Source organism: Chiloscyllium plagiosum, unplaced genomic scaffold, assembly GCF_037043375.1.
Source record: "Chiloscyllium plagiosum isolate Xiang-an unplaced genomic scaffold, Cpla_swu_hap1 HiC_scaffold_32, whole genome shotgun sequence".
Taxonomy (NCBI): domain Eukaryota; kingdom Metazoa; phylum Chordata; class Chondrichthyes; order Orectolobiformes; family Hemiscylliidae; genus Chiloscyllium; species Chiloscyllium plagiosum.
The window spans coordinates 3062320-3085286 of NW_028270170.1; the positions used below are offsets into that span (position 1 = coordinate 3062320).

General features: G+C 43.5%; 1 protein-coding gene across 1 annotated transcript in view; it reads right to left on the bottom strand.

Moving 5' to 3' along the window:
- Positions 1 to 22841, bottom strand: part of LOC122539713 (junction plakoglobin-like) — a 28079-nt gene extending 5238 nt beyond the window's left edge. Inside the window, exons 1-11 of the mRNA XM_087977711.1 lie at positions 22627 to 22841; positions 21380 to 21633; positions 19025 to 19263; positions 14221 to 14422; positions 13112 to 13256; positions 12243 to 12346; positions 9160 to 9498; positions 7935 to 8090; positions 7455 to 7574; positions 6391 to 6541; positions 4099 to 4220 (exon numbers count right to left, since the gene is read on the bottom strand). Of these exons, the coding sequence (XP_087833837.1) occupies positions 4099 to 4220; positions 6391 to 6541; positions 7455 to 7574; positions 7935 to 8090; positions 9160 to 9498; positions 12243 to 12346; positions 13112 to 13256; positions 14221 to 14422; positions 19025 to 19263; positions 21380 to 21633; positions 22627 to 22819 (2025 nt within the window). The 5' untranslated portion in view covers positions 22820 to 22841. The remainder of the gene's footprint in view (positions 1 to 4098; positions 4221 to 6390; positions 6542 to 7454; positions 7575 to 7934; positions 8091 to 9159; positions 9499 to 12242; positions 12347 to 13111; positions 13257 to 14220; positions 14423 to 19024; positions 19264 to 21379; positions 21634 to 22626) is intronic.
- Positions 22842 to 22967: the final 126 nt, after the last annotated feature.

Here is a 22967-nt window from a genome sequence, read left to right on the forward strand (position 1 = left end):
CTTGCATCTGGTTTCACCACCCTTTCAAACAATGTTTCTATGGAAACAGAAAACAGGAGTAGGCGAGTCAGTCCATTGAAACCACTCTGCCCAGCAACAGGATCATGGCAGGTCTTCTATCTCAATATCACACATCTGCTTTCTCCATAGCCCCTGACACCTCTAAATTTGAAAAATCTATTTCTTTCAAAAACATTTTCAGGGACTTTGTCTCACATCTTGGAGTCAGAATTTCAGTGGTTTATCACTAGACAATTCACCTCATCTCAGTTTGAAACGGTCTACCCCATATCCCGAGACCGTGAGAACAAAGAACAAAAAAAAACAGCAGTACAGGAACAGGCCCTTCAGCCCTCCAAGTCTGTCGATCCCAATCCTCTATCTAAACCTGTCGCCTATTTTTTAAGGATCTGCCCCAGCCTATTCACGTATCTAATTACATCTTTCCATAGTAAATACTGATCCAAAATACTCATTTAGTATCTCCCCCATTTTCTGCAGCTCCACACAAAGGCCGCTTTGCTGATCTTTGAGGTGCCCTATTCTCTCCCTAGTTACTCTTCTGTCCTTAATGTATTTGTAAAAACCCTTTGGATTCTCCTTAATTCTATTTACCAACGCTATGTCCCTTTTTGCCCTCCTGATTTCCCTCTGCAGTATACTCCTACTGCCTTTATTCTCAAAGGATTCACTCCACCTATCCCGTCTATACCTGACATATGTTTCCTTCTTTTTCTTAACCAAACCCTCATTTTCTTTAGTCATCCAGCATTCCCTATAACCTACCAGCCTTTCCTTTCACCCTGACAGGAATATACTTTCTCTGGACTCTCATTATCTCATTTCTGAAGGCTTCCCATTTTCTAGCCGTCCCTTCACCTGTGAACATCTGCCTCCAATCAGCTTTTGAAAGTTCTTGCCTGATACCATCAAAATTGGCGTTTCTCCAATTTAGAACTTCAACTTTTAGATCTGGTCTATCCTTTTCCATCACTATTTTAAATCTAATAGAATTATAGTCGCTGGCCCCAAAGTGCTCCCCCACTGACACCTCAGTCACCTGCCCTGCCTTATTTCCCAAGAGTAGGTCAGGTTTTGTATCTTCTCTAGGAGGTACATCCACACACTGAATCAGAAAATTTTCATTCTGCCTGTTCTTTCATTTCTCCTGACTAGCAAGTGGCACTGGTAGCAATCTTGAGATTACTACCTCTGAAGTCATACATTTTAAACTTGGCTCCTAACTCCCTAAATTCTGCTTGTAGAACCTCACAGATTTCATTGGTGCCTATATGCACCACGACAGCTGGCTGTTCAGCCTCCCCTTCAGAATGTCCTGCAGCCGATCAGAGAGATCCCTGACCCTTGCACAAGGGAGGCAATATACCTTTCGGAAGTCTAGTTTGCGGCCACAGAACCATCTATCTACTTTCCTTACAATTGAATCCCTAATGATTCTAGCCCTTCCACTCTTTCTCACCCTTCTGTATAGCAGAGCCAGCCACAGTGCCATGAACCTGGCTACTGATGCCTTCCCCTGGGTTGAGAATGTGTATAGGTTGTGTGCAAGTAGGGAAAAGTGTTAAGTTTTGAGTTTTGTGAAACAAAAGGTACAGCTGAGCATGACTCAGATCAGATAAGAACTTGCAGTTAACAATGAGGTGCTGGAGACAAGGGTAGTGGTTTAACAAGATAGAAAAGTATTCATTATGTGCAGCCATTTAACAATGGAAGCATTCAATGTGTAAGGTCAGTTAACAAGGTGAAACATATCCATTATGCAGAGGTTAGTTAATTAAAGGTTAAGATCATTCATTGCGTAACAGCAGAAAGCTTAAACTCTACTATTGACACTCGCTGATTGTAACAGTCACCCAATTAATATGTATATTGCCTTATCGGAATTCTCCACCCTGTAAAACAACTATATAATTCATTAAGAAACTGCTGTTCGGGAAAGAAGACAGAGAACCCATGTCTCTCGGTACATGGGCGATCGTTCGCTCTCCCTCCAGGGCCCGGAATAAAAAGATGAAGGAAGTATAACTATATTGCGAGTCTGAGTGTTTTGTTTTGACTGAGGGTGGGGAACGGGACGACATGATGAGCCATCTCCCCCAACAGTATCCAAAACTGTATTCCTGTTTAAGAGGGAGCTGACCACATAGGACACCTGCATTGCATTCCTGCTCTTTCTGCCTTTTGGTCACCCTTTCTCCCTCAGCAATCCTAATCTGTGGTGTGACCAACTCACTAGAAGTTCTATCCACACCCTCTTTAGCATCGCGGATGCTCCAGAGTGAGTCATCCAGAGCTGTCAAGTGGTCTCAAGAGCTGCAACTGGACACACTTCCTGCACGTGAAAGAGTCAGGAACATCAGCCGCATCCCTGAGCTCCCACATTGGGCAAGAGGAGCAGAACACGGGTCTGAGATCGCCTGCTATTTCTAATCTTAATCTCTTAATCTGCACCTCCTGGTCCTAACCCAAGGAAACATCTTTGTTGTATTTAATTTATCCTGCCATGTCAGAATTTCATGGCAATATGGCCCTCCTCTCTTCCAGTTTCTCCTTGTACAATCCCAGGCATAAATCTGGTGAACCTTTGCTGAACTCTCCAGAGAGAGTTTTTTTTTTCCATCTTGAGCAGAGCAAAATTACACAGTACTCCAGGTAAAGTCTCACCAAACCCTGTACAACGGAGAGAAATCCTTGTTCCTGAACTTGCAAAGGCGGCCAAATATTTGTTTCTAACTACATGCTTCAGATCATCTGTGTAAAAAAAACTCTTCTCTTTCTCAATAACCTTACTCATATCATCTGGTTACCAATCCTCCTGCCCTTGGATGCTGCTTCTCCTGATTTACACCATCAAACTTCAGTATAAATCAAAACATTTCTATCAGATCTCCTCTTAGCAGAACAATCCCAGTTCTCCCAGTCTAGCCACACAGCTAAAGTCCCAGATCCCTGGAACACACTGGTAAATCTCCTTCACATCCTCCAAGGCCTTGGCATCTTGAGATGCCCAGAATTGATCACAATACTCCACACACTAAAGGCTGACTAGATTTTTTTAGTATTAAAAAAAATTCCCACAAGTTACCAGTTTCTTTTCTAAACTGTGTCTATATTTAAAAAGCCAAAAATTCTGCTTGCTGGTTAGCAGCCACTCAGCTGTTTGAGAGTTTTCCAAAAAGATTTGTGAACCTACACCATGCCAATATCAACTTTATTCTGTTTTACAAAAATGTTACTGAAGAGATTTCAGTGGGGATTGAGTTACTGCAGCAGATCGAGTCAGAAAACAGGTTGAACTTTGGTTTAAATGATCTCAAAGACATCGAATATATTTATTTGGATAGGTTGGTTTGTCTTTATTTTAATTTCTTCTGTATAGTAAATTGCTTATTAACAAGAATCTGCAGGCTCATCTGCGCTGTTTCCACGACTGACCATGTTAACTAACTAAACTACAGAAAATGTTCTATGACACTAGGTTTAATTGTGGGATCTGACTTGTGTAGTAATATCAACTGGGATCATGACATATACTTTTGATTTTGTTTCTTCATGCAACTGAAATTACCTGGCACACCCATTATACTTGAACATTGGTCCGAACAACATTTTCCCTCCAGGTCTGAAAAATAACTTCACTCCGTCTCCCAGACAATTGCTTATCGACCCAGATACTGCCTTGAGATTTAATCTTAGAATCCCTACAATATGGGAAGGGGCCATTTAGCCCAGAGTTTGTACTGATCCTCTGAACAGCATCCCACCCAGATCCAGCCTTCCTACCCTATCCTTGCAACACTGCATTTCCCATGGCTAATCCACCTAGCCTGCACATCCCTGAAACTATGGGCAATTTAGCATGGCCAATCCACCTGACCTGCACATCTTTGGACTGTGGGAGGAAACCGGAGCACCTGGAGGAATCTCACACAGACACGGGGACAACGTGCAAACTCCACAGTCATCCAAAGCTGGATTCCTGATGCCAAAATGCAGCAGTGCTAATCACTGAGCCACTGTGCCTCCCCTAATCTTGCTAACGGGATATCTGGGTGTGGCAGGAGATTGAGTACATACAGCATCCCAGGCCTCTGGGTCATTGCGAAACAGCGTGCTGGTCAATTCAACAGACAGTCGCTTCCGGTAATCCTGAGGTTTGTCTTCTGATATCCGGAACAGCACAGCAGCAGCATAGGTGGCTGCAGGAGAGAGAGAGAGAGAGAGAGAGAGAGAGAGGTCAATACATTGCCTGACCAGTGCTCACCAAAGTAAATCTGAAATCCACAGAGAGCAAGTGAGTGCGCTAAATTAACATGTGCATGAGCATCCCCCAACACAACAGGTCACTGGTTCATGGAAGAGTGTGATAAAATATCGACAATTTCCCGATTCCATCATCTGATTTCAATATCTGGGACATTCATGGACTGAGAGACTGGAGGAAAGATACTGACGACCTCAATGATCAGCTGACCACACAGGTTAGCCAAGTTTCTTGAAGCCAACGTGGGATAAATTAAACTGGCTGAAATGAAATTAATTTATTTTTTGCCAAAAGAGACAAACTCACCCAGTCTGGCATAAAAATTCTCTCATTTCATTTTTGATTTCAGAGTCTCTCTCCAGGACAGCTGTGATTTCACCTGTATTCTCAAACAGCCTCTGCAACTTTGACAGAATCCTGTTTGAGTTAACAATTAAACAATTTTCAAAACTTCAGTTTCCTGGAACCCCTAACAAGTAAGGTCTCTTCCAAAAGAAGAATGGAAATATCGGGGATTCGAGACTGATCATGTGCCACAAATGTTTAAATGTTTGCAGATTATTTGTCTAAAGTGAAGATGCAGGTTCACTGTTTTGGGAGGGATGCAACTCTGTACTTGTAGAGATCAGATGTACAAGTTGTTTCTTAACTCATAATTAAAGCATTTTCTCAATTCCTAAAGTCTCAGCACAGAACCAGGCCCTTCGGTCCAACCAGTCCATGCCAAACATAATCCCAAACTAAACTAGTCCCACCTGCCTGCTCCTGGCCCATATCCCTCCAAAACTTCCCTATTCAATGTACCTATCCAAGTGTCTTTCAAACATTGTAAATTGTACCCACACCCATCACTTCCTCTGCAAGTTCAATCCACATGCAAACCACCCTCTAGGTTAAAACTTGGCACCTCATAACATTAAGCCTCTCCTCTCACCTTAAAAATATGCTCCCCAGTCTTGAAATCCCCATCCTAGGGAAAAGACACCTGCCTTTAACACTATCTGTATCCCACATTATTTTATGAACTTCTAAGAGGTCGCCACTCAACCTGCTACACTCCAGCGAAACAAAGTTTCCAGCCTTTATAACTCAAACCTTCCATACCCCACAACATTCCAGTATATCTCTCCTGAACCCTCTCCAGCTTAATAATACCCTTCCTATAATTGGGCTTCCAGAACTGGATACAACTCTTCATTCAAACATTCCTATATCTATGCATAGAAGCAGCATAGAGATTAGATGAGACTTTTGAAATGAGGGCTCAAATGCCACACCGATTTTACACATGCATCTATAGTGCTCCACCTCGCACTGGCACTGGCCACAAATACATACACTTTACCGCTGAACAATATGTTCCACATATTGGGAGATGAAAGGCATCACCTGCAATCAAGTTTGGAGACAATGAATTTAAAACACTGAAATACATAACTTGTATTTCAAAAGTCTGCTTTTGAAAGAGCAGGGGAGATGGGTTTTTGACTTGACTGTTGGAACCAAGTGGAGAAAATGTTCTCTCCAAGAGGCCAAAGAAAATGCTCTGATGTTTCTTTTCACCAATTCTAAGGACTCAAGGAGAGCTAAAAATATTCCCTACTGCTGAGCACAGACATCAATTAAATAAGCTGCATTAAGCAGTCTCGGGGAAACCTTACACCTCAAAAACATCAAGGCCTTTAAGCTCCATATCCCTTTCATACTAGACATAACTTTGGTCCTAAAAGCTGAAAATGTGTTGCTGGAAAAGTGCAGCTGGTCAGACAGCATCCAAGGAGCAGGAGAATCGATGTTTTGGGCATAAGCCCTTTGGTCCTGGTGTGCGTATATGCTTGACATTGCATCTTTATTGTTTGTATCAGAGTTAACAGATAACAACATTGTGTCACAGAAGGAACTAATCAAATTCCTCAGTAAAACTGAATCAATGTGACATTTCAAAGCTAAGAAGCCCAGGCTCACTTTTCTTTCCCCTTACTGTCCACAGATAGGGGCCAGATACAATGCCTCTCTTGCTCTCCCTGTCACCAGGACTGAAAGATCCCTTTCCCAGCCCAGGGTCAAAGGTGGGCATCATTAGCGAACATCTATTGATCACTCACCAATTCCCTCATTCATGGAGTGCAGCATTTCTGTGAGAGGCGCCGTGGCTCCCTCTCGATCTATCTCCTCTGCAGCATCTCGGTCCTGTGCAAGTTCACAGAGAACCCCAGCAGCAACACGCTGGATATTCTCAACTGGAGAGTAAAGGAGCTGGAGGGACAAGACAACAGCACAATGAGCAAACCATGCAGCAATCTGAATAGAAACATCCTTACTGTCAGATAACAAATGAACACATTCAAGATGTAATTTCATTTCGGATAGGTGTCTTCACCTCCTCCCATTACTGGGAAGCAACCTAATTCTTCCTGTGTCACTCATATTGGAGTGTGTTGATGGCTGGGAAAGTGTGATGTGGGCAAGATGATTTAGGAAGTCCTTTCTATCTTTAATCAATGTCCAAACAGCTCCCAGAGAGGCACTAGATAACACTTAGCAATAGGTGGAAAGACACCAGGGTTAATCTAGTCCTCTGGACATTGCCTGATGTTATGCTGTTTCAAATGTTTCCAGTAGAAGTTTACATCATTATCACTGCATGAATATCCTTATAACAACAGTTGCACAAGGGATTAATGATTGCTTAAAGATAACTTGAGAATCATTTATTAACAGTTTGGGGAAAAAACATTTCACACAAAAGCAAAAAAAAGGCTCAATATTTTTAATTACTGGTCCAATGCGACACTGTACCAAACTTCTAACCATTTGCTGAGAAAGTTATTAAATGCATTAAGAATTAATCTATTGATTGGATAAGGTATTGGTATATACAAAAAAAAAAACAAGATAAATCAATTAACTCTCCTTGCATGTAACTATTTTAATTTTTAATATTTTACAAAATGAAGAATTGCTTGATTGCCAAATGAAAAGGTTGGGGGATGGTGAGATCCCTCTGCACATATCAGATAGATTTGATTGTCTATAAATACTCTTTAGGGTGTGGAAAGTTAATATATAAATACAGCATTGGTGTTCAATCACAATTCATGTTTGGTTTGAAGTTGGGGACTGTGGAAGGGCTGAAAGGGAGGCGATGGCTTTGTTTTAACAGTTTTACCTGAACAAACAGCGGGATTGTGTTTAGTCGAGTGATTTCAGCACGGTTGCTAGGATCCCGAGCCAGAATGTGCAGCGCTCCAGTGCAGCCTTCAACAATCTCATCCATTCGTACTCCATCCTGACAGATTACAGTTCAATACAGATGCTGTTAATCCTACACATGCATTGTGCACAACTTTGTAATTCATTTATTTTAACTTTAAAATTGAAAAACCCACACGCTTAACAGCATTGACAAAGAAAGCAGCTTCATGATTCCACCAAAAGCAGCCAATATCATTGTGGGACCCCAGACAGACGGTCATCTGCTCAAACAGTGGAGGTATCGCAGCTGAGTCACATCTTTGCACAGACATGCCAGAAATGTTAACAGTCGAAAGTTTGACATATACACAATCATTTTAAAACAGCTGTACAAAGAGGGTGACGACACAGGGTAGGATGAAAGACGTGGAGTGCGGAATCACATTTGACGTACCATGTATTGCTGCTGTCCACCTCCAGACGCTTGTCGCTGTGTTTCATGGTGAGCTTTCACTAGGAGCTGGACAAGTTGGGGAATGACACCACTCTCACGGAGAGGACCATGGTTAGAAGGGCACAGTGCCAGGTTACGGACCAGTCCAACAGTGGCCTAGCAATGGGAACGGAGAGAGCGCGCAAGAGAGAGAGCGAGAACAAAAAAAAGATTTAAAGAAAAAGAGGGGAGGGGAGGGGGGAGAGAAAAATGGCTGAGTTAACATCATTGTCAAAGCACAGGGATCAGTGTGACAGTCCCTTTGTGTTCAAAAATGGCTTCAAGCTACTCAATCCTCCCCAGTCTGATAAGGACAGAGCTGCTCATGTGGACAAATGCTATCACTGCCTAGCTCCCCACTCCCTCCCCAAGTGGAGAATGTACAGCTGCCCACAACCTTCAGATTGAACACATCCAGGATACTAATCATCTCCACATACAACAGCATTGCAAACAAAAACATTGTTCTTGGAATGTGGGAGAATTGAGCACCTCTAAATGGCTTGAGATTTCAATCAGAATACCTACAGTGCAGTAAGAGGCCATTCAGCCCATCAACCCTCCGAAGAGCATCCCACCCAGACCCCTCACCCCATTCCTTTAATCTCCATCTCAAGCTTTCACAAGGAAAAGAAAAGTCAAATTCTAGGACAAATTCTTTGTATCACTGCATCTCTAATACTACAGCAGTTGCGTCTAGTCCCATACAGAGTGCAGCAGTTCAAGATGGTAGTTCATTGCCATCTTCAAGGGCAATTAGGAATAAAGAAGTAGTTTGACCCAGGTAGCAACCCCCAAAGCTGAGAATAAATTCTGAACCCCTGGACTGAGTCACACTGTGGGGGCTAATTTTCTTCCCTCAGGGACATTAGCAAACAGGGTTCGTTTATAATTGCACGCATTTATTCACTTTGTTTATCAACCATGTCTCCCTGGGATAGACCTCTCTAACCATTGTAACTGCACTACAAGCCTACGTGGTCACAAAGTACATTCACACCTGAATAAAGCACATGGGCAGGACAGGCCTCATCGCAATACTGACAATGTCCTCCCATCTCTTGCTCTTTAACTACCCCCTCCCCTCCCACAACAGCATGAACACTACCTCACCTTGCCCTTAAAAAGACACCCTCTACCCCAGCTCCTGAAAGTTGGATCACTGTTACATGGAACCCCTATTCACCTTTATCAGTGGCCAGTGGAAAGGTTGATTCAGAAGCCTGATAACTCCAGGGATACCATATTTGGAGCGCACTTTATTCTGGGCAATCTCAGCTTCAGGGTGTCGGCTGGTGAGGTGACGGAGTGCACAGACAGCTGGTTCAGTGATGTCCTCTTTGTCGCCCGCTCTCAGTACTGTGTGGACTAGGGCCTCAATGCCTTCTACCTGACAGACCACCATTTTGTTCCTGGCATTGTTGCAGGTGAGGTTTGAGAGGATACCAGTGGCACAGGTCAACACATTAATGTCATCTGAAGCCAGCAGCTGGACCAATGTGGAGAGGAGAGGATCTAATCCTTCCTGCAAACAAAATAAAACCTGGATTAGCAGACACACAATTCACAACTTCATAGGCTGTTCCGCCAATTCTCTCTTGTAAACCATCAAAATTAGCCATTAAATAAAATCAGTCTACCTACGCTGTGCTGGTGTTGCCCACTTCAGTGACCACATCTCCACCTGATTGGCAGACTAAGCTAAATGGGCTGAACAGCCTATTTCTGCCATATCATCTCCACAGCACTTTCCTATTTCCGAACCTTTCATAGCATCAGCAAGTCCCATACGAAAGCATCCAAGTCATCTTCCTGACCTACAGTGCTTCCTGTGGCAGTGAATACTACATTCTAATCAAACTCTGCATATAAATAATTCTCATTAATCAATCTTGCAGGGAAAGAACTTCTCATATTTACAACACCTCATTTTGGATTCTTCCCAAAAGTGTAAACCTTTTCTCCACATTGATTAGACTATTTTTGGGGATACTGCATTCAATTCTGGTCTCTCTGCTGCAGAAAAGATGTTCAGAAAAGATTTACAAGGATGTTGCCAGGGTTGGAGGGCTGGGCTATTAGAGAGGCTGAATAGGCTAGAGCTATATAACTTCAGAAACCTTCAAAATGCCAACAAAACTAGACAGGTTAGATGTGGGAAGGATGTTCCCTATAACAGGGGAGGCCAGAACTAGTGGTCACAGTCTCAGTACTCTGAGAAAACCATCTTAAACTGAGATAGGGAGGAATGTCCTCAGCTACATCCAGGTGAGCCTGTGGAATCCACTACCACACAAGGTAGTCAATGCCAAAACATTGGGCGGCACGGTGGCACAGTGGTTAGCACTGCTGCCTCACAGCGCCAGAGACCCGGGTTCAATTCCCGCCTCAGGCGACTGACTGTGTGGAGTTTGCACGTTCTCCCCGTGTCTGTGTGGGTTTCCTCCGGGTGCTCCGGTTTCCTCCCACATCACAAAGATGTGCAGGGTCAGGTGAATTGGCCACACTAAATTGCCCGTAGTGCTAGGTAAGAGGTAAATGTAGAGGTATGGGTGGGTTTCGCTTCGGCGGGTTGGTGTGGACTTGTTGGGCCGAAGGGCCTGTTTCCACACTGTAATCTAATCTAATATAATCTAAAACATTGTATAATTTTAATAAGGACTTGGATATAGCACCTGGGACTAAATAGATCAAAGACGAAAAATGTGGTGCTGGAAAAACACAGCAGGCCAGGCAGCATTCGAGGAGCAGGAGAGTCGACGTTTTGGGCATAAGCCCTTCTTCAGGAAGGTCGATTCTCCTGCTCCTCGGATGTTGCCTGGCCTGCTGTTTTTCCAGCACCACATTTTTCAACTCTAGTCTCCAGCATCTGCAGTCCTCACTTTCGCCTAAATAGTTTAAAGAGCATGGGATAGAAAGCTGGAAGAGTGTACTGGGTTCTGGTGATAAATCATGATCATATTGCATGCCACAGTAGACCAGAAGGGTCAAATGGCCTGTGCCTGGCTCCTGTTTGCTGCTTATAATGAAGAAGTTATAAAAAAAAACTGCAGTAGAGCAAGATCAGTAGGCATCCCATTTCAGAAAAGACATTCAATTTAGTTTATCCAGCAGGAGATTCACTGAAAGTGGGAAACTAGTGGGAGTGGCACATTGGCTCACAGCACCAGGGTCCCAGGTTCGAGTCCAGCCTCGGGCAACTGTCTGTGGAGTTTGCACATTCTTCCCGTGTCTGTGTGGGTTTCCTCCGGGTGCTCCAGTTTCCTCCCACAGTCCAAAGATGTGCAAGTCAGGTGAATTGGCCATGCTAAATTGCCCATAGCGTTAGGTGCCTTAGTCAAATGGGTCTGGGTGGCTTACTCTACGGAGGGTCGGTGTGGACTGGTTGGGCCAAAGGGCCTGTTTCCACGCTGTAGGGAATCTAACCTAATCTAATCTAGGAGAACAGACTAGTGCAGCTTCCATTGCAGCAAGAGATGGCTACAAGATTACATTTTAAAATCATGAAGGGCTTCAGTTTGGTGAACAGGGGAGTTAGTGAGGGCAGACTTACAGGACATGTTGTCAAAAAGGGTTGCTGGGTCATGGAGTGACTTTGCCACAGGGAACGTGTGACAGAGACAACTGTCACTTAATTAAAAATTTCAACAAAGTGTGAAATGAAGGTGGATAAAAGGGGCTATGGCTGGAAAAGTGAAATTAATCTGAATTACTCTATCAAAAGATAGCCATCAACTGATGGCTGAATGAATAATTACTGTTCTGAAGACATGCAGAGTCAATTGCTTGAGGCATAACATACACGATTCAAGTTTGAGAAGCCAACAACACTGAATTGGGGAAGAAATGCATTTACCTGTACTGCTTTCTTCCAGAGACTCGGGCACAGTCTAGGCTGCAAGTGTCAATTGGACCAACAGGTACAGCTCACCCTCCAGAGGCAGAAGATATGAGTATGAGTACAAGTCACAATCAGGAGATTAGTGTGTGGAATGTAGATTACATTCTCAGTGCAGTGTCAAGGGAGGGCTGCACTGTCAGAGGTTCTGCCTTTCAGATGGATAAGATCCCACTCCATTGAATGGAGGAGGAGCAGGTATACAGAGAAATGTTCCATTATCAGGAGCAATATTGATTCCTCAAACACTTGACAGAGATCTGCTCATGAGATCTGTGGGATCCCACTACACGCTGATCATGAATCACATGTCCTAAGTTACAACAGTGACTACACTCATCAAGTGCAGTCTTGGAGCCAGAGAGCCTCACCTGCTTCGTTGCTGCATCAGAGAGATTCCTGAGCGTCCAGAGACAGTTCTGAACCAGCCTGGGGCTGGAGCTGCCCAGGTGATAACCCAGAGCCTGCATCCCACCTGTTCAATAAAACACCAATTCAATTCAGTGAAACAGGTTTGTACATTGGAAATCTAAACCCACAGCTTGGGGCTATGATAGCATCAGCTGTGTTGCTTGTGTAAACTGACAGCTGTTCAGTGATCCAACAGAACATCAAATAAGACTAAACAGCTCTTCATTTTCTGTGACCATGGAAACCAGCAACCCTTTCTCAACTTCTCTCACCAAGCTGTCAACATGACAGATTTTCTCAAATTTTACAGCAGTGCAAAAGGCATTTTGGTCTAACTGGCAATAGCGGGTAGTCAAACACTCCTGCATACTTTACAAGAGTTTAGGGTTTCACAGATGGAAGACAACAACTTGGGAAAGCTACATAGTCCAAGATGTAAGAGTCATCAACACTGGTCTTGCTGCCTTCTGGGATGTTTCTTCATGTCCTAGCTCCAATGTCCTTGACACTGACCAAATCTGTCAGTGTGGCAATTGGTCAATAATGGTAACCAAAATACCCATAATCCGGAGTGCTCTGGAAACAGCCCCATCAATTACACAGAACACTTATACCAGAGACAAACTGAAGCCCCAGCATTTTGTTGTTGGTCATCAATCCAACAAAAACAAAAAAAAAAATTCCCGTTAAATATTTTCAGGAACGCCCAAAAAAACCTGGCTGAAAGCAGTCAATTCAAACAGAACTGGCACAAGGCAGGGAGCTGAATACAGCGTGATAATGAACAGAGTGATAGAGAGAGGGATGAGTTTCAAAGACTTGTAGTTACCAGCTTCCACGATTGCAGGCTTGTTACTGGGACAGACAGACAGAACTTTCAAGACCCGGCTTGTGGTCCAGAGCAGCTTCTCATAATTATAGGTCCTCATGATATGAACAAGAGCCTCAGGGCCCCCGTTGGCCAGGATAATCAACTAAAAACAAAAGAAAAAAATAAACAAACTTCTGGTTATAGATATTCACTCACCATCCCAAAATCTAAGCCAAAGGAGGACACAGCCAAAACACCACACTATGCTCCAATTCATAGGACATATGTACACCCATCCCATTCCATTGAAATGGAGATTTCAGCTTAGGTGTCGACCGTGACTCAACCATAAGTCTCACTCCAGTGTTGAGGCCAGCGACCGGAGAGTACAGAGCGACAGTGCCCCCTCTCACTCAAGATTGTAAACGGAGGCCTCATTAGCACTCGCAGGTGAAGATAATGGTAAGGGGAGTTCACCCAGACTGATGGGCTCTATTTATCCCTTGATCACGGTCACTATAACAGCATGTCCGGTCATTATCACATTGTTACATGTGGCAGACTGCTGTGTACAAACTGATGTTTCCTGCATCATGATGACTATACATCATAAAGTACTTCACTGCTGCCTGCCACTTCTGGAGGTCCCAAAAAGATGAAAGAGGCTATACAAATGCAATTCCCTTAACCTTTCAGTCGTTTCTGCTTCCGTTTGTATTTTAACGAACTGAACTTTCACTACAGTGACAAGTCACCCTGCTGTACAGCCTATTCCCTCAGTGAAGGGGTTGCATCACACGGAATCTACAGAGCAAAAGCAAACATTTCGGCTCCATGGGCACGATCAGATATCTGTGTGCATCCCACTGGCAAGTGCTCTCCACACCCAACCTCACCACTGAAAACAGCGGGGTAACAGTCGAGCTTCCCACCTTGCCAAGGTTCATCCATTGCCCAAAAACCCCCCAAAGAACCGCGGATGCTGGAAATCAGACAAAATCTTAAAAATTGCTGGAAAAACTCAGCAGGTCTCGCAGCATAAAGAGAGAGAAAGCAGAGTTAATACTTCAGGATTTGAAGAGTCATTGGATCCAAAACATTAACACATCCACCGCCTGGTCTCTCACCTTGCTCTCCTGATTGCCATAGGCCAGCAGCTGCAGGCAATCTGTGGTGATGGCAAGAAACTTCACATTGTTCTTCTTCAGCAAAGGAACCATCTTCTGGAGCCCATCAGCCAAACGGACAGCCATCTTTGCCCCCTCTTGGTGTAGAAGCAGATTGTGGAGAGTTGTAATGGCATAGAACAGGATGGATTCGATAGGAGAGCTGGTAAATAAACACAGTCAGATCAGCAAGACATCAAAACTCACAAACTAGTCTTCAAAAAGGAAGAAGCAAAGTTTCAAAAGGCTGTTGACCATCATTTGGAATCCTTAGCTTTGGAAAGACAGAATTGAACCAAATTATGCTAAATTTTCTAAAACATTGTTTAGGTCCATACTGGAGTATGGTCTAATTCTGAACTGCACATGTTATAAAGGTTATTGAGGCATGGGTGTGGAGGAGATTTCCAGGAAAGGAACCAGAGAGTTAACATGAAGAGACTAAAGAAGCTTGAATTTTTCTCCTTATAACAAGAAAGCTGGTGAGGAGAGGTGTTCAGAATCAGAAACAAGGTGGTAGAATGGAGAACTGGTTTCCATTGAAGGAAGGTTGGTAACAAAAGGGGGATAAATTTGAAGGGAGTGGCAGAAAACAAACCAAACTGAGAACACAAGTGACTGAGCAGGAACAGATGACTGAAAGGGTAGTGGTGGCAGGTTTGGAAGTAAGTTTTGAAAGGGAATTCGATAAATAGATAAAGTCAGTTATACAGCACAAAAACAGACTTGCTGGCTCAACCAATGCATGCTGAACATAATCCTAAACTAAACTAGCCCCACCTGCCTGCTCCTGGCCCGTATCCCCTCAAATCTTTCCTATTCATGTACTTACCCAAGTGTCTTTTAAACGTTGTAATTGCACCTGCATCCACCACTTCCTCAGGAAGTTCATTCCACGCATGTACCACCCTTAAAAAAAACTTGCCCGTCTTTTGTTAAATCTCTCTCATCTCACCATCAAAACATGCCCACTAATCTTGAAATTCCCCCATCCTAAGGGAAAGACACCTACCATTAACCCAATCTATACCCCTCATGATTTTATAAACCTCTGTAATAATTGAAAGTAAACATTTATAGTGGTGTGGGAAAACAGAAAGCCAATGAGACAGCTTCAAAGAGCTGGAAGCTCCATTTGTGCTGCAGCCTTCGACAATCCTTTCCCCCATCTCCAAGCAGTTCAAGATAGTATAACAACCTGAAAAGATTAATTGACAGAGCTTTGCCCATAATGGCACAGGTAATGCAGTGACAATGCCCCTACCTCTGAGCCAGGAGGTTCAGGTTCAAATCACACCTGTTCAGATGTGTGTAATAACAACATATTTTAACAGTTTGATTAGAAACTATCCATCTATAAAAGCCTGGTCCTGGGAAGGGATCACAGAGTTATTGGAGTTTGTATATCTTAGCAGTGCTGAGAGACAATACTTTAGTAAGTGTAATGTGAACTTAGAGTCAGAGAAGTACAGCATGGAAACAGACCCTTCGGTCCAACCTGTCCATGCCGACCAGATATCCCAAACAATCTAGTCCCACCTGCCAGTACCCAGCCCATATCCCTCCAAACCCTTCCTTTTCATATACCCATCCAGATGCCTCTTAAATGTTGCAATTGTACCAGCCTCCACCACTTCCTCTGGTAGCTCATTCCATACCTGTACCACCCTGAGTGAAAACGTTGCCCCGTAGGTCTCTCTTATATCTTTCCCCTCTCGCCCAAAACCTATGTCCTCTAGTTCTAGACTCCCCGAACCCAGGGAAAAGACTTTGCCTATTTATCCTATCCATGCCCCTCATGATTTTATAAACCTGTATAAGGTCACCCCTCAGCCTCCAACCATCCAGGGAAAACAGGTCCAGCCTGTTCAGCCTCTCCCTGTAGCTCAAATCCTCCAACCCTGCCAACATCCATGTTAATCTCTTCTGACCCCTTTCAAGTTTCACAACATCTTTCCGATAGGAAGGAGACCAGAATTGCATGCAATATTTCAACAGTGGCCTACCATTAACCCAATCTATACCCCTCATGATTTTATAAACCTCTGTAATAATTGAAAGTAAACATTTATAGTGGTGTGGGAAAACAGAAAGCCAATGAGACAGCTGCAATATGACCTTCCAACTCCTGTACTCAATACACTGACCAATAAAGGAAAGCATACCAAATGTCTTCTTCACTATCCTATCTACCTGCGACTCCACCTTCAAGGAGCTATGAACCTGCACTCCAAGGTCTCTTTGTTCAGCAACACTCCCTAGGACCTTACCATTAAGGTGTAGAAGTCCTGATAAGATTTGCTTTCTCAAAATGCAGCACCTCGCATTTATCCGAATTAAACTCCATCTGCCACTTCTCGGCCCATTGGCCCATCTGGTCCAGATCCTGTTGTAACCTGAGGTGATCCTCTTCGCTGTCCCCTGCACCTCCAATTTTGGTGTCATCTGCAAACTTACTAATGGTACCTCTTATGCTTGCATCCAAATCATTTATGTAAAATGACAAGATGTAGAGGACCCAGCACCGATCCTTGTGGCACTCCACTGGTCACAGGCCTCCAGTCTGAAAAACAGCCCTCCACCACCACCCTCTGTCTTTTATCTTCGAGCCAGTTCTGTATCGAAATGGTGAGTTCTCTGTATTCCATCAGATCTAACTTTGCTAATCAATCAGTCTCCCATGGGGAACCTTGTCGAACTTACCCAAATTGAGCCTAATATCTCAAGAGATCAAGACTTCAAATAGCTAGCAATGAAATAAGATACAATTAACCCATTGATAGTGCTGAACAATCAAGTCCATTCTCTGCCCGGATGCCATGTAGACATCCTTCCTCACATGACATCAGTAGCTTAGACGAATATGAGCAAAGTGAACTGGTGGAAACAAATCTACTGCAGACGTAAATATTTCAGGCAAATGACCAAGACAACGTACGATATCAGCAGTGGTCAGATGAAAACTTAATTTAGCTGCAACAATACAAGACTCATCGCTGGCCCTTGGAACATCTATTTCCTCAGGCCCATTGCCAACTCAGGCAATGGCCACTCCTCTAGCACCTAAGCCCCATCCACTAGAATTTCCACATAAATCCTTCAAAATTTACCATGAAACTCACCACTCAACTCTTTTTAAAAAGACATGTCCATTATTTGGCAAAGTCATAAGGTACTGCAGCAAAGAGCTTTGGAACATTTTTCTAAATTAATGAGATGCAGTATAACTGAGTTGTTGTATATGGTTCACAGGAGTTTAATGAAAATTCAACTCAGTTCACTGAGAATGAGCATTTTACTTGAAATGAAGTTACATGACTCAGAATTTAAAGATGAAGAGAACCGAAACTATGAATTCAAGCCAGGAATATCACTAACCATTTAGGTAACTGTAGATCAGTATACATGTTTACCCTGAAAGCCTACAATAAAACTTCCAAAAATAAGGGTTAACTTGTATGTCCAGTAAAAGCACAAACAGGATTGTTGGGGCTAAACAAATGGGATGATCTTAAATCAGGGTGATTTATCATAATCTTCAGTAACTGAAGAGAGTGAAATATTGACAAATGAACAAAGAAAGTTGCAAACTCCATTCCCCCCCCCCCCCCCCACCTTTGAAATTTCAACCAAAGGTAATTGTACGTTTGAGGCTGAAATGGAAAATATATCAAATTACATTGAATTTAGAGCAGACAAGAAATCCAACTGCAACAGTTCAGTACTTCCCTCCTACTTAAGGATCCCCTATTTTATTCTGAAGGTTCTCAACTGAAATGCTGTCCTCTGAACTGATCTGGAAAACTGGTTTCCAAATTGAATTTTTAAGAGCACATGCTTATCTTAGATACTTCTGAAGTGAAGTAACAGCCTTACAAATTTACTTGTCATAAACACATTACATAAATATCTTTCCACCAAAACTACTGAAGTTTGCAGTCACCTGCTCTGGACAAAAACTGGATTAGGACAGTTTCTCACACTGACCAATTTTTAATAGAATCCCTTCACTAAAGTTTAAGTAGTATCCATATGTCACTACTATAGAATTCCAAAAGTGATATTTCTTAAACATTATCCACTTTTCATTATATTTCTAATCTGTTGTTATTTTCTGCAAGTTCAATTACCTTTCCGCGATGTTGACTTTAATAGTGGCTTTTGAGAAATTTCCTTAGACTCATGTTTAGTGAATCAATGTAGCTATATATTACTGTGAGCAGATGGCACAGGAACATATGAACAGACAATTGAGTCTATGGGTGAAGACTGGATCCCAGAATCCCCAAAATATCACAGCCTACTCCATCACTCCAAAATCCTGTGGAGTGGATGATTCTGATGATGATGATGTCTGAATACAAGTAGTAGCACAAGTTCAACATCTGGCCTATTAGAATACCTGAAGTGAAGTCCATGTAACAGACCGATGGCCAGTGCAGGGTTAGCTGGATATCAGCAGGATTGTCACTGAGTCACATGCGCACTCAGTAGTCTCATTTTACACTGACTGAGAGAGAGCAGCTTTTGTGACACAGGGGCAGTGTCTCTATCTCTGGGCCTGGTTTGCAATCCCACCTCCTTTGGAAGAGTGCCATAAGATTCCTGAACAGGTTGGTTAGAAAATAACAATGTCAGTGGGAATGTTTCAGGTAGAGGACAGGGTTGGGGGTGGGGTGGTAGCAGGGGGAATGGTGTCCAAACGACACTGAACAAATTCAAACACAGCTGGAGAAGCCAATTCCTAACTGGAGGTGCAACATACCTGAGCATCCTGACCAGTGCAGGAATCCCACCAGATTTGAAGATGGCGAGCATGCCATCACGGTGATGAGAGAAGTTGTGCAAGATGCCAGCTGCACAGCGCACCGTTTCCATGTCATTTGTATTCTGCATGGTGCGGACAACCGCAGCAACCATCTGGGGCGACTGCTCCAGAGCGCGACATGAAGCATCTTTCTTTGACAGCTGGTTCACTATCATGGTTGCCTTGCTGACAATAACCTGTTCCACAAAGTGCAGAAAGAAGGGTCAATACTCTCTGGGCGACAATGAGCAGTTTATTGAAATGGGCACAAGCCTTCTCTGAGGTAAAAACAATGACTGCTGATGCTGGAAACCAGATTCTGGATTAGTGGTGCTGGAAGAGCACAGCAGTTCAGGCAGCATCCAAGGACAGCGAAATCGACGTTTCAGGTAAAAGCCCTTCATCAGGAATAAAGGCAGAGAGCCTGAAGTGTGGAGAGATAAGCTAGAGGAGGGTGGGGGTGAGGAGAAGGTAGCATTGAGTACAATAGGTGAGGGGGTGGGGGGGGGGGGGATGAAGGTGATAGGTCAGGGAGGAGAGGGTGGTGGCCTGGAGGAAGAACACATCTTCTGCCTCGGAACACTTCAACCCCAGGGCATCAATGTGGACTTCAACAGTTTCCTCATTTCCCCTTCCCCCACCTCACCCTAGTTCCAAACTTCCAGCTCAGCACTGTCCCCCTGACTTGTCCGGACTTGTCCTACCTGCCTATCATCTTTTCCATCTACCCACTCCACCCTCTCCTCCCTGACCTATCACCTTCATCCCCTCCCCCACTCACCTATTGTACTCTATGCTACTTTCTCCCCACCCCCACCAGCTTATCTCTCCACACTTCAGGCTCTCTGCCTTTATTCCTGATGAAGGGCTTTTGCCCGAAACGTCGATTTCGCTGCTCCTTGGATGCTGCCTGAACTGCTGTGCTCTTCCAGCACCACGAATCCAGAACAAGCCTTCTCTGAACCCACCCCCCCAGCAGCTCAACTGTTTATGACCCTGTCCAACGTGGAAGGAGCAAACAACTGCAACTGCTCTTTATATAGTTACTTTTGGAAGGCAGAATTCACCAAGGAGAATTAATCAAACAGAGCTGAGTGACATAAGGAGACACTGGGCAGGGGACAGAGTGAAACAAGACCTGCAATCAGGCAGAACAGCATTTATGATGTGAATAGGAGCAGAAAATTCTAAAAGGATGTTGATACATTCAGACGGGGAAAAAACTGCATTAGTTTGAAATTAATGTGGGAAAAATGAAGTCAATTTTGAAGCAAGGAAACTACTGTCTGAATAAAGAAATTAGGAGCAGAGATCTAGGAACCCAAGTACAGATATTATTAAAAACTGGTGGTTAAAGATCAATAAAATATGATCAATGTTATATTCTCAAAACACTGGGAATATAAAAAAGGTGAAAAAGTGATAGTAGAATTATACATGAATCTCATTACAGCCCACCTGGAATAATTGTGGTCAATCTCAGCACCACACCTTGGGAAGGATGCAACTGCCATGGAGGAGCAGCAGCAGAATGATCCCAGGCTGGAAAGGGTTAATACAATCACAGGACACAAGATTAATGTAAATGGTTAAAGAGGTGATCTACTGGAGATGTTTCAGATCATTAAAGCAGTTAATGGTATTTTTCAATCGATCCTATTTTCTTTGATTTTCATTTTGGACAGAGGATAGGCAGGAGCAGCCCAGAACAAAGATGAGGAGAGAATTTTTAAAAATTCACTTGTGGGGTGTAGATATCACTGAGTCCAGCATTTATCATTCACCTGGGTTGCCCCTTGATGTGCTGCTGGTGAGCTACCTTCTTGAACTGCTGCAGTCCATGCGCTGGAGGAACCCTTAGTGCCCTTAGGGAGGGGATTCCAGGGCATTGCAAATTTGAAATGCTGCCCCAGAAAGCAGAGGTGGGGTCACTGAATATTGGAAATTGAAGGTAGAGAGGCAAAGGTTACCAGGTAGATGGGAATGTGGGGTTTTAAACACAAACAGATCAGCCATGAACTTACTGAATGGCAGAGCAGACTAAGGGCCAAATGAACTCCTACTGCTCCAAATTAGGAGAAGCCAGACACCAGTCTGTTCAGGGATGATTACAAGGAGGCATTTCTTCCAGCAAAGTGATTGCAGGTGTGGGTCAACTCTAAATTATGAAGGGAGACCAATGCATTTTTGTTGGGTTACACAAATAAAGCAAAAAGATGGCGCTAAGATACAAAATCAGCCAAGATCTAATGGAATAACAGGACAAGCATAATCAACTTAAACGCTTCCCGTTAACAAGTTAAAATACCCAACCTGGTCCTCATCATTGAGAAGTTTGGTGAGTTCAGGAATAGCCCGCGTTGCAAGCTCTGCATCATCTTGGTAATTGATGAGCTGTACAATGGCAGCTTTCAGCATCTGAGAGGATTCTGACAATTTCTGCACATTGGTCTCCTGACCAGGGTCCATCTGGGTGGACAGGATACGGGTACCAGTCTCCAGGGTTTCTGGGAACATGGCAGCACGCACACGTTGCCCACGGGTGGAGGCCAGCTGCTCTTCCATATCTGTAGGAGGAGAGGTTACATTGTGAAGCATAATCTTTTAGTCACTCCATACACCGGGCTCCAGAATCCCTTCCTCCCCCTATCTGTTGTCTATCTTCAATTGTAATTGAATCAAGTGGCTCACTTGATCATTTCAGGAGGATAGTTAATGTTACTGTGGGTCAGGAGTCATATGGAAACCAGACCAAGATGGCAGATTTGCCTTCCCTAAAAAAAGTGAACCACATGGGTTTTTACAACAATTGAGGGTAGTTACAGATCACTCAGACTAGTTTTATATTTTGAATTTATACATGGAATTTAAATTCCACCAGCTTCCACCAATGGGATTTGAACCAGTTCCCAAAGCCTAGGTCTCTGGATAACTCTTCCAATGAGATCACCACTAGACCTCCACCAATCAGAACTGAAATGGACAGGATGAGGTGAAATGCAATTAACCCAAAGTGATACTGATTTAGCCTTGGCAAAGAGTGTATATTGCTAATCACATGGCATGTAACCAGCACATCACTTGTCTCCTCCATACTTTGTATTCACATCATTACCATTTCTTCTACTGGGTGCTAATGTCTCTGCCATTGTTCTATTCCCAATGTCATGATCAAAATCCCCTCAACTCTCTCACACCAGTGGCATTGATTCTATTTACCCCCAAAGTCATCCAATATCAACAGGAATTCAACTATCACGAGTCATCTCAGCCAAAAAGGTGGCACATTCCAGTTTATTGGTGGCACTGTTGTCTTCCTTACTCTGGATAAGTTAGTACAGAATCTGAAGTGCTCAAAGCTCAACCCCAGTAAAAGACATTGCTGGTCACACAACAGCTAATCCAAACATTACAACAGATCTGGTTGTCTGAACTATTCCTCTCCTTCTATATTATCCAATCAAATCACTAAAGTACAATCAACCAAACAACAATTTATTGCTCTCATTCCTTCTGCTGCCACACCTTTCCACGGAAAGCAATACAAATGCTTCACGTACCTGGTACCTGGGTCGCTGTGTACGTAGTGGTTGTGACTGTGTAGCTTCCCTGCTTCAATATTTCATCATCTTCAGGGTTGCCTTTGCCACTGAGGGAGGGGACATTGGTGTTCATTCCCGAGTGAATGCCAGAATCAATGTAGCTCTGCCACTGAGTCACCTTGCTAACAGCCTCGGAGTCATAACTCTCCATTTTTCACACTGTGAAGAATGAAAAAAAAATGATAAAAAATTCAGTGTTGTTAGAGACAACAAACTGATCACTGATGTTAATTTGCCCAGGCAAGTTTCAACTGGAAGAGAAAGGACTGGCAGTCAGGTGACCATGACAATGAACACCT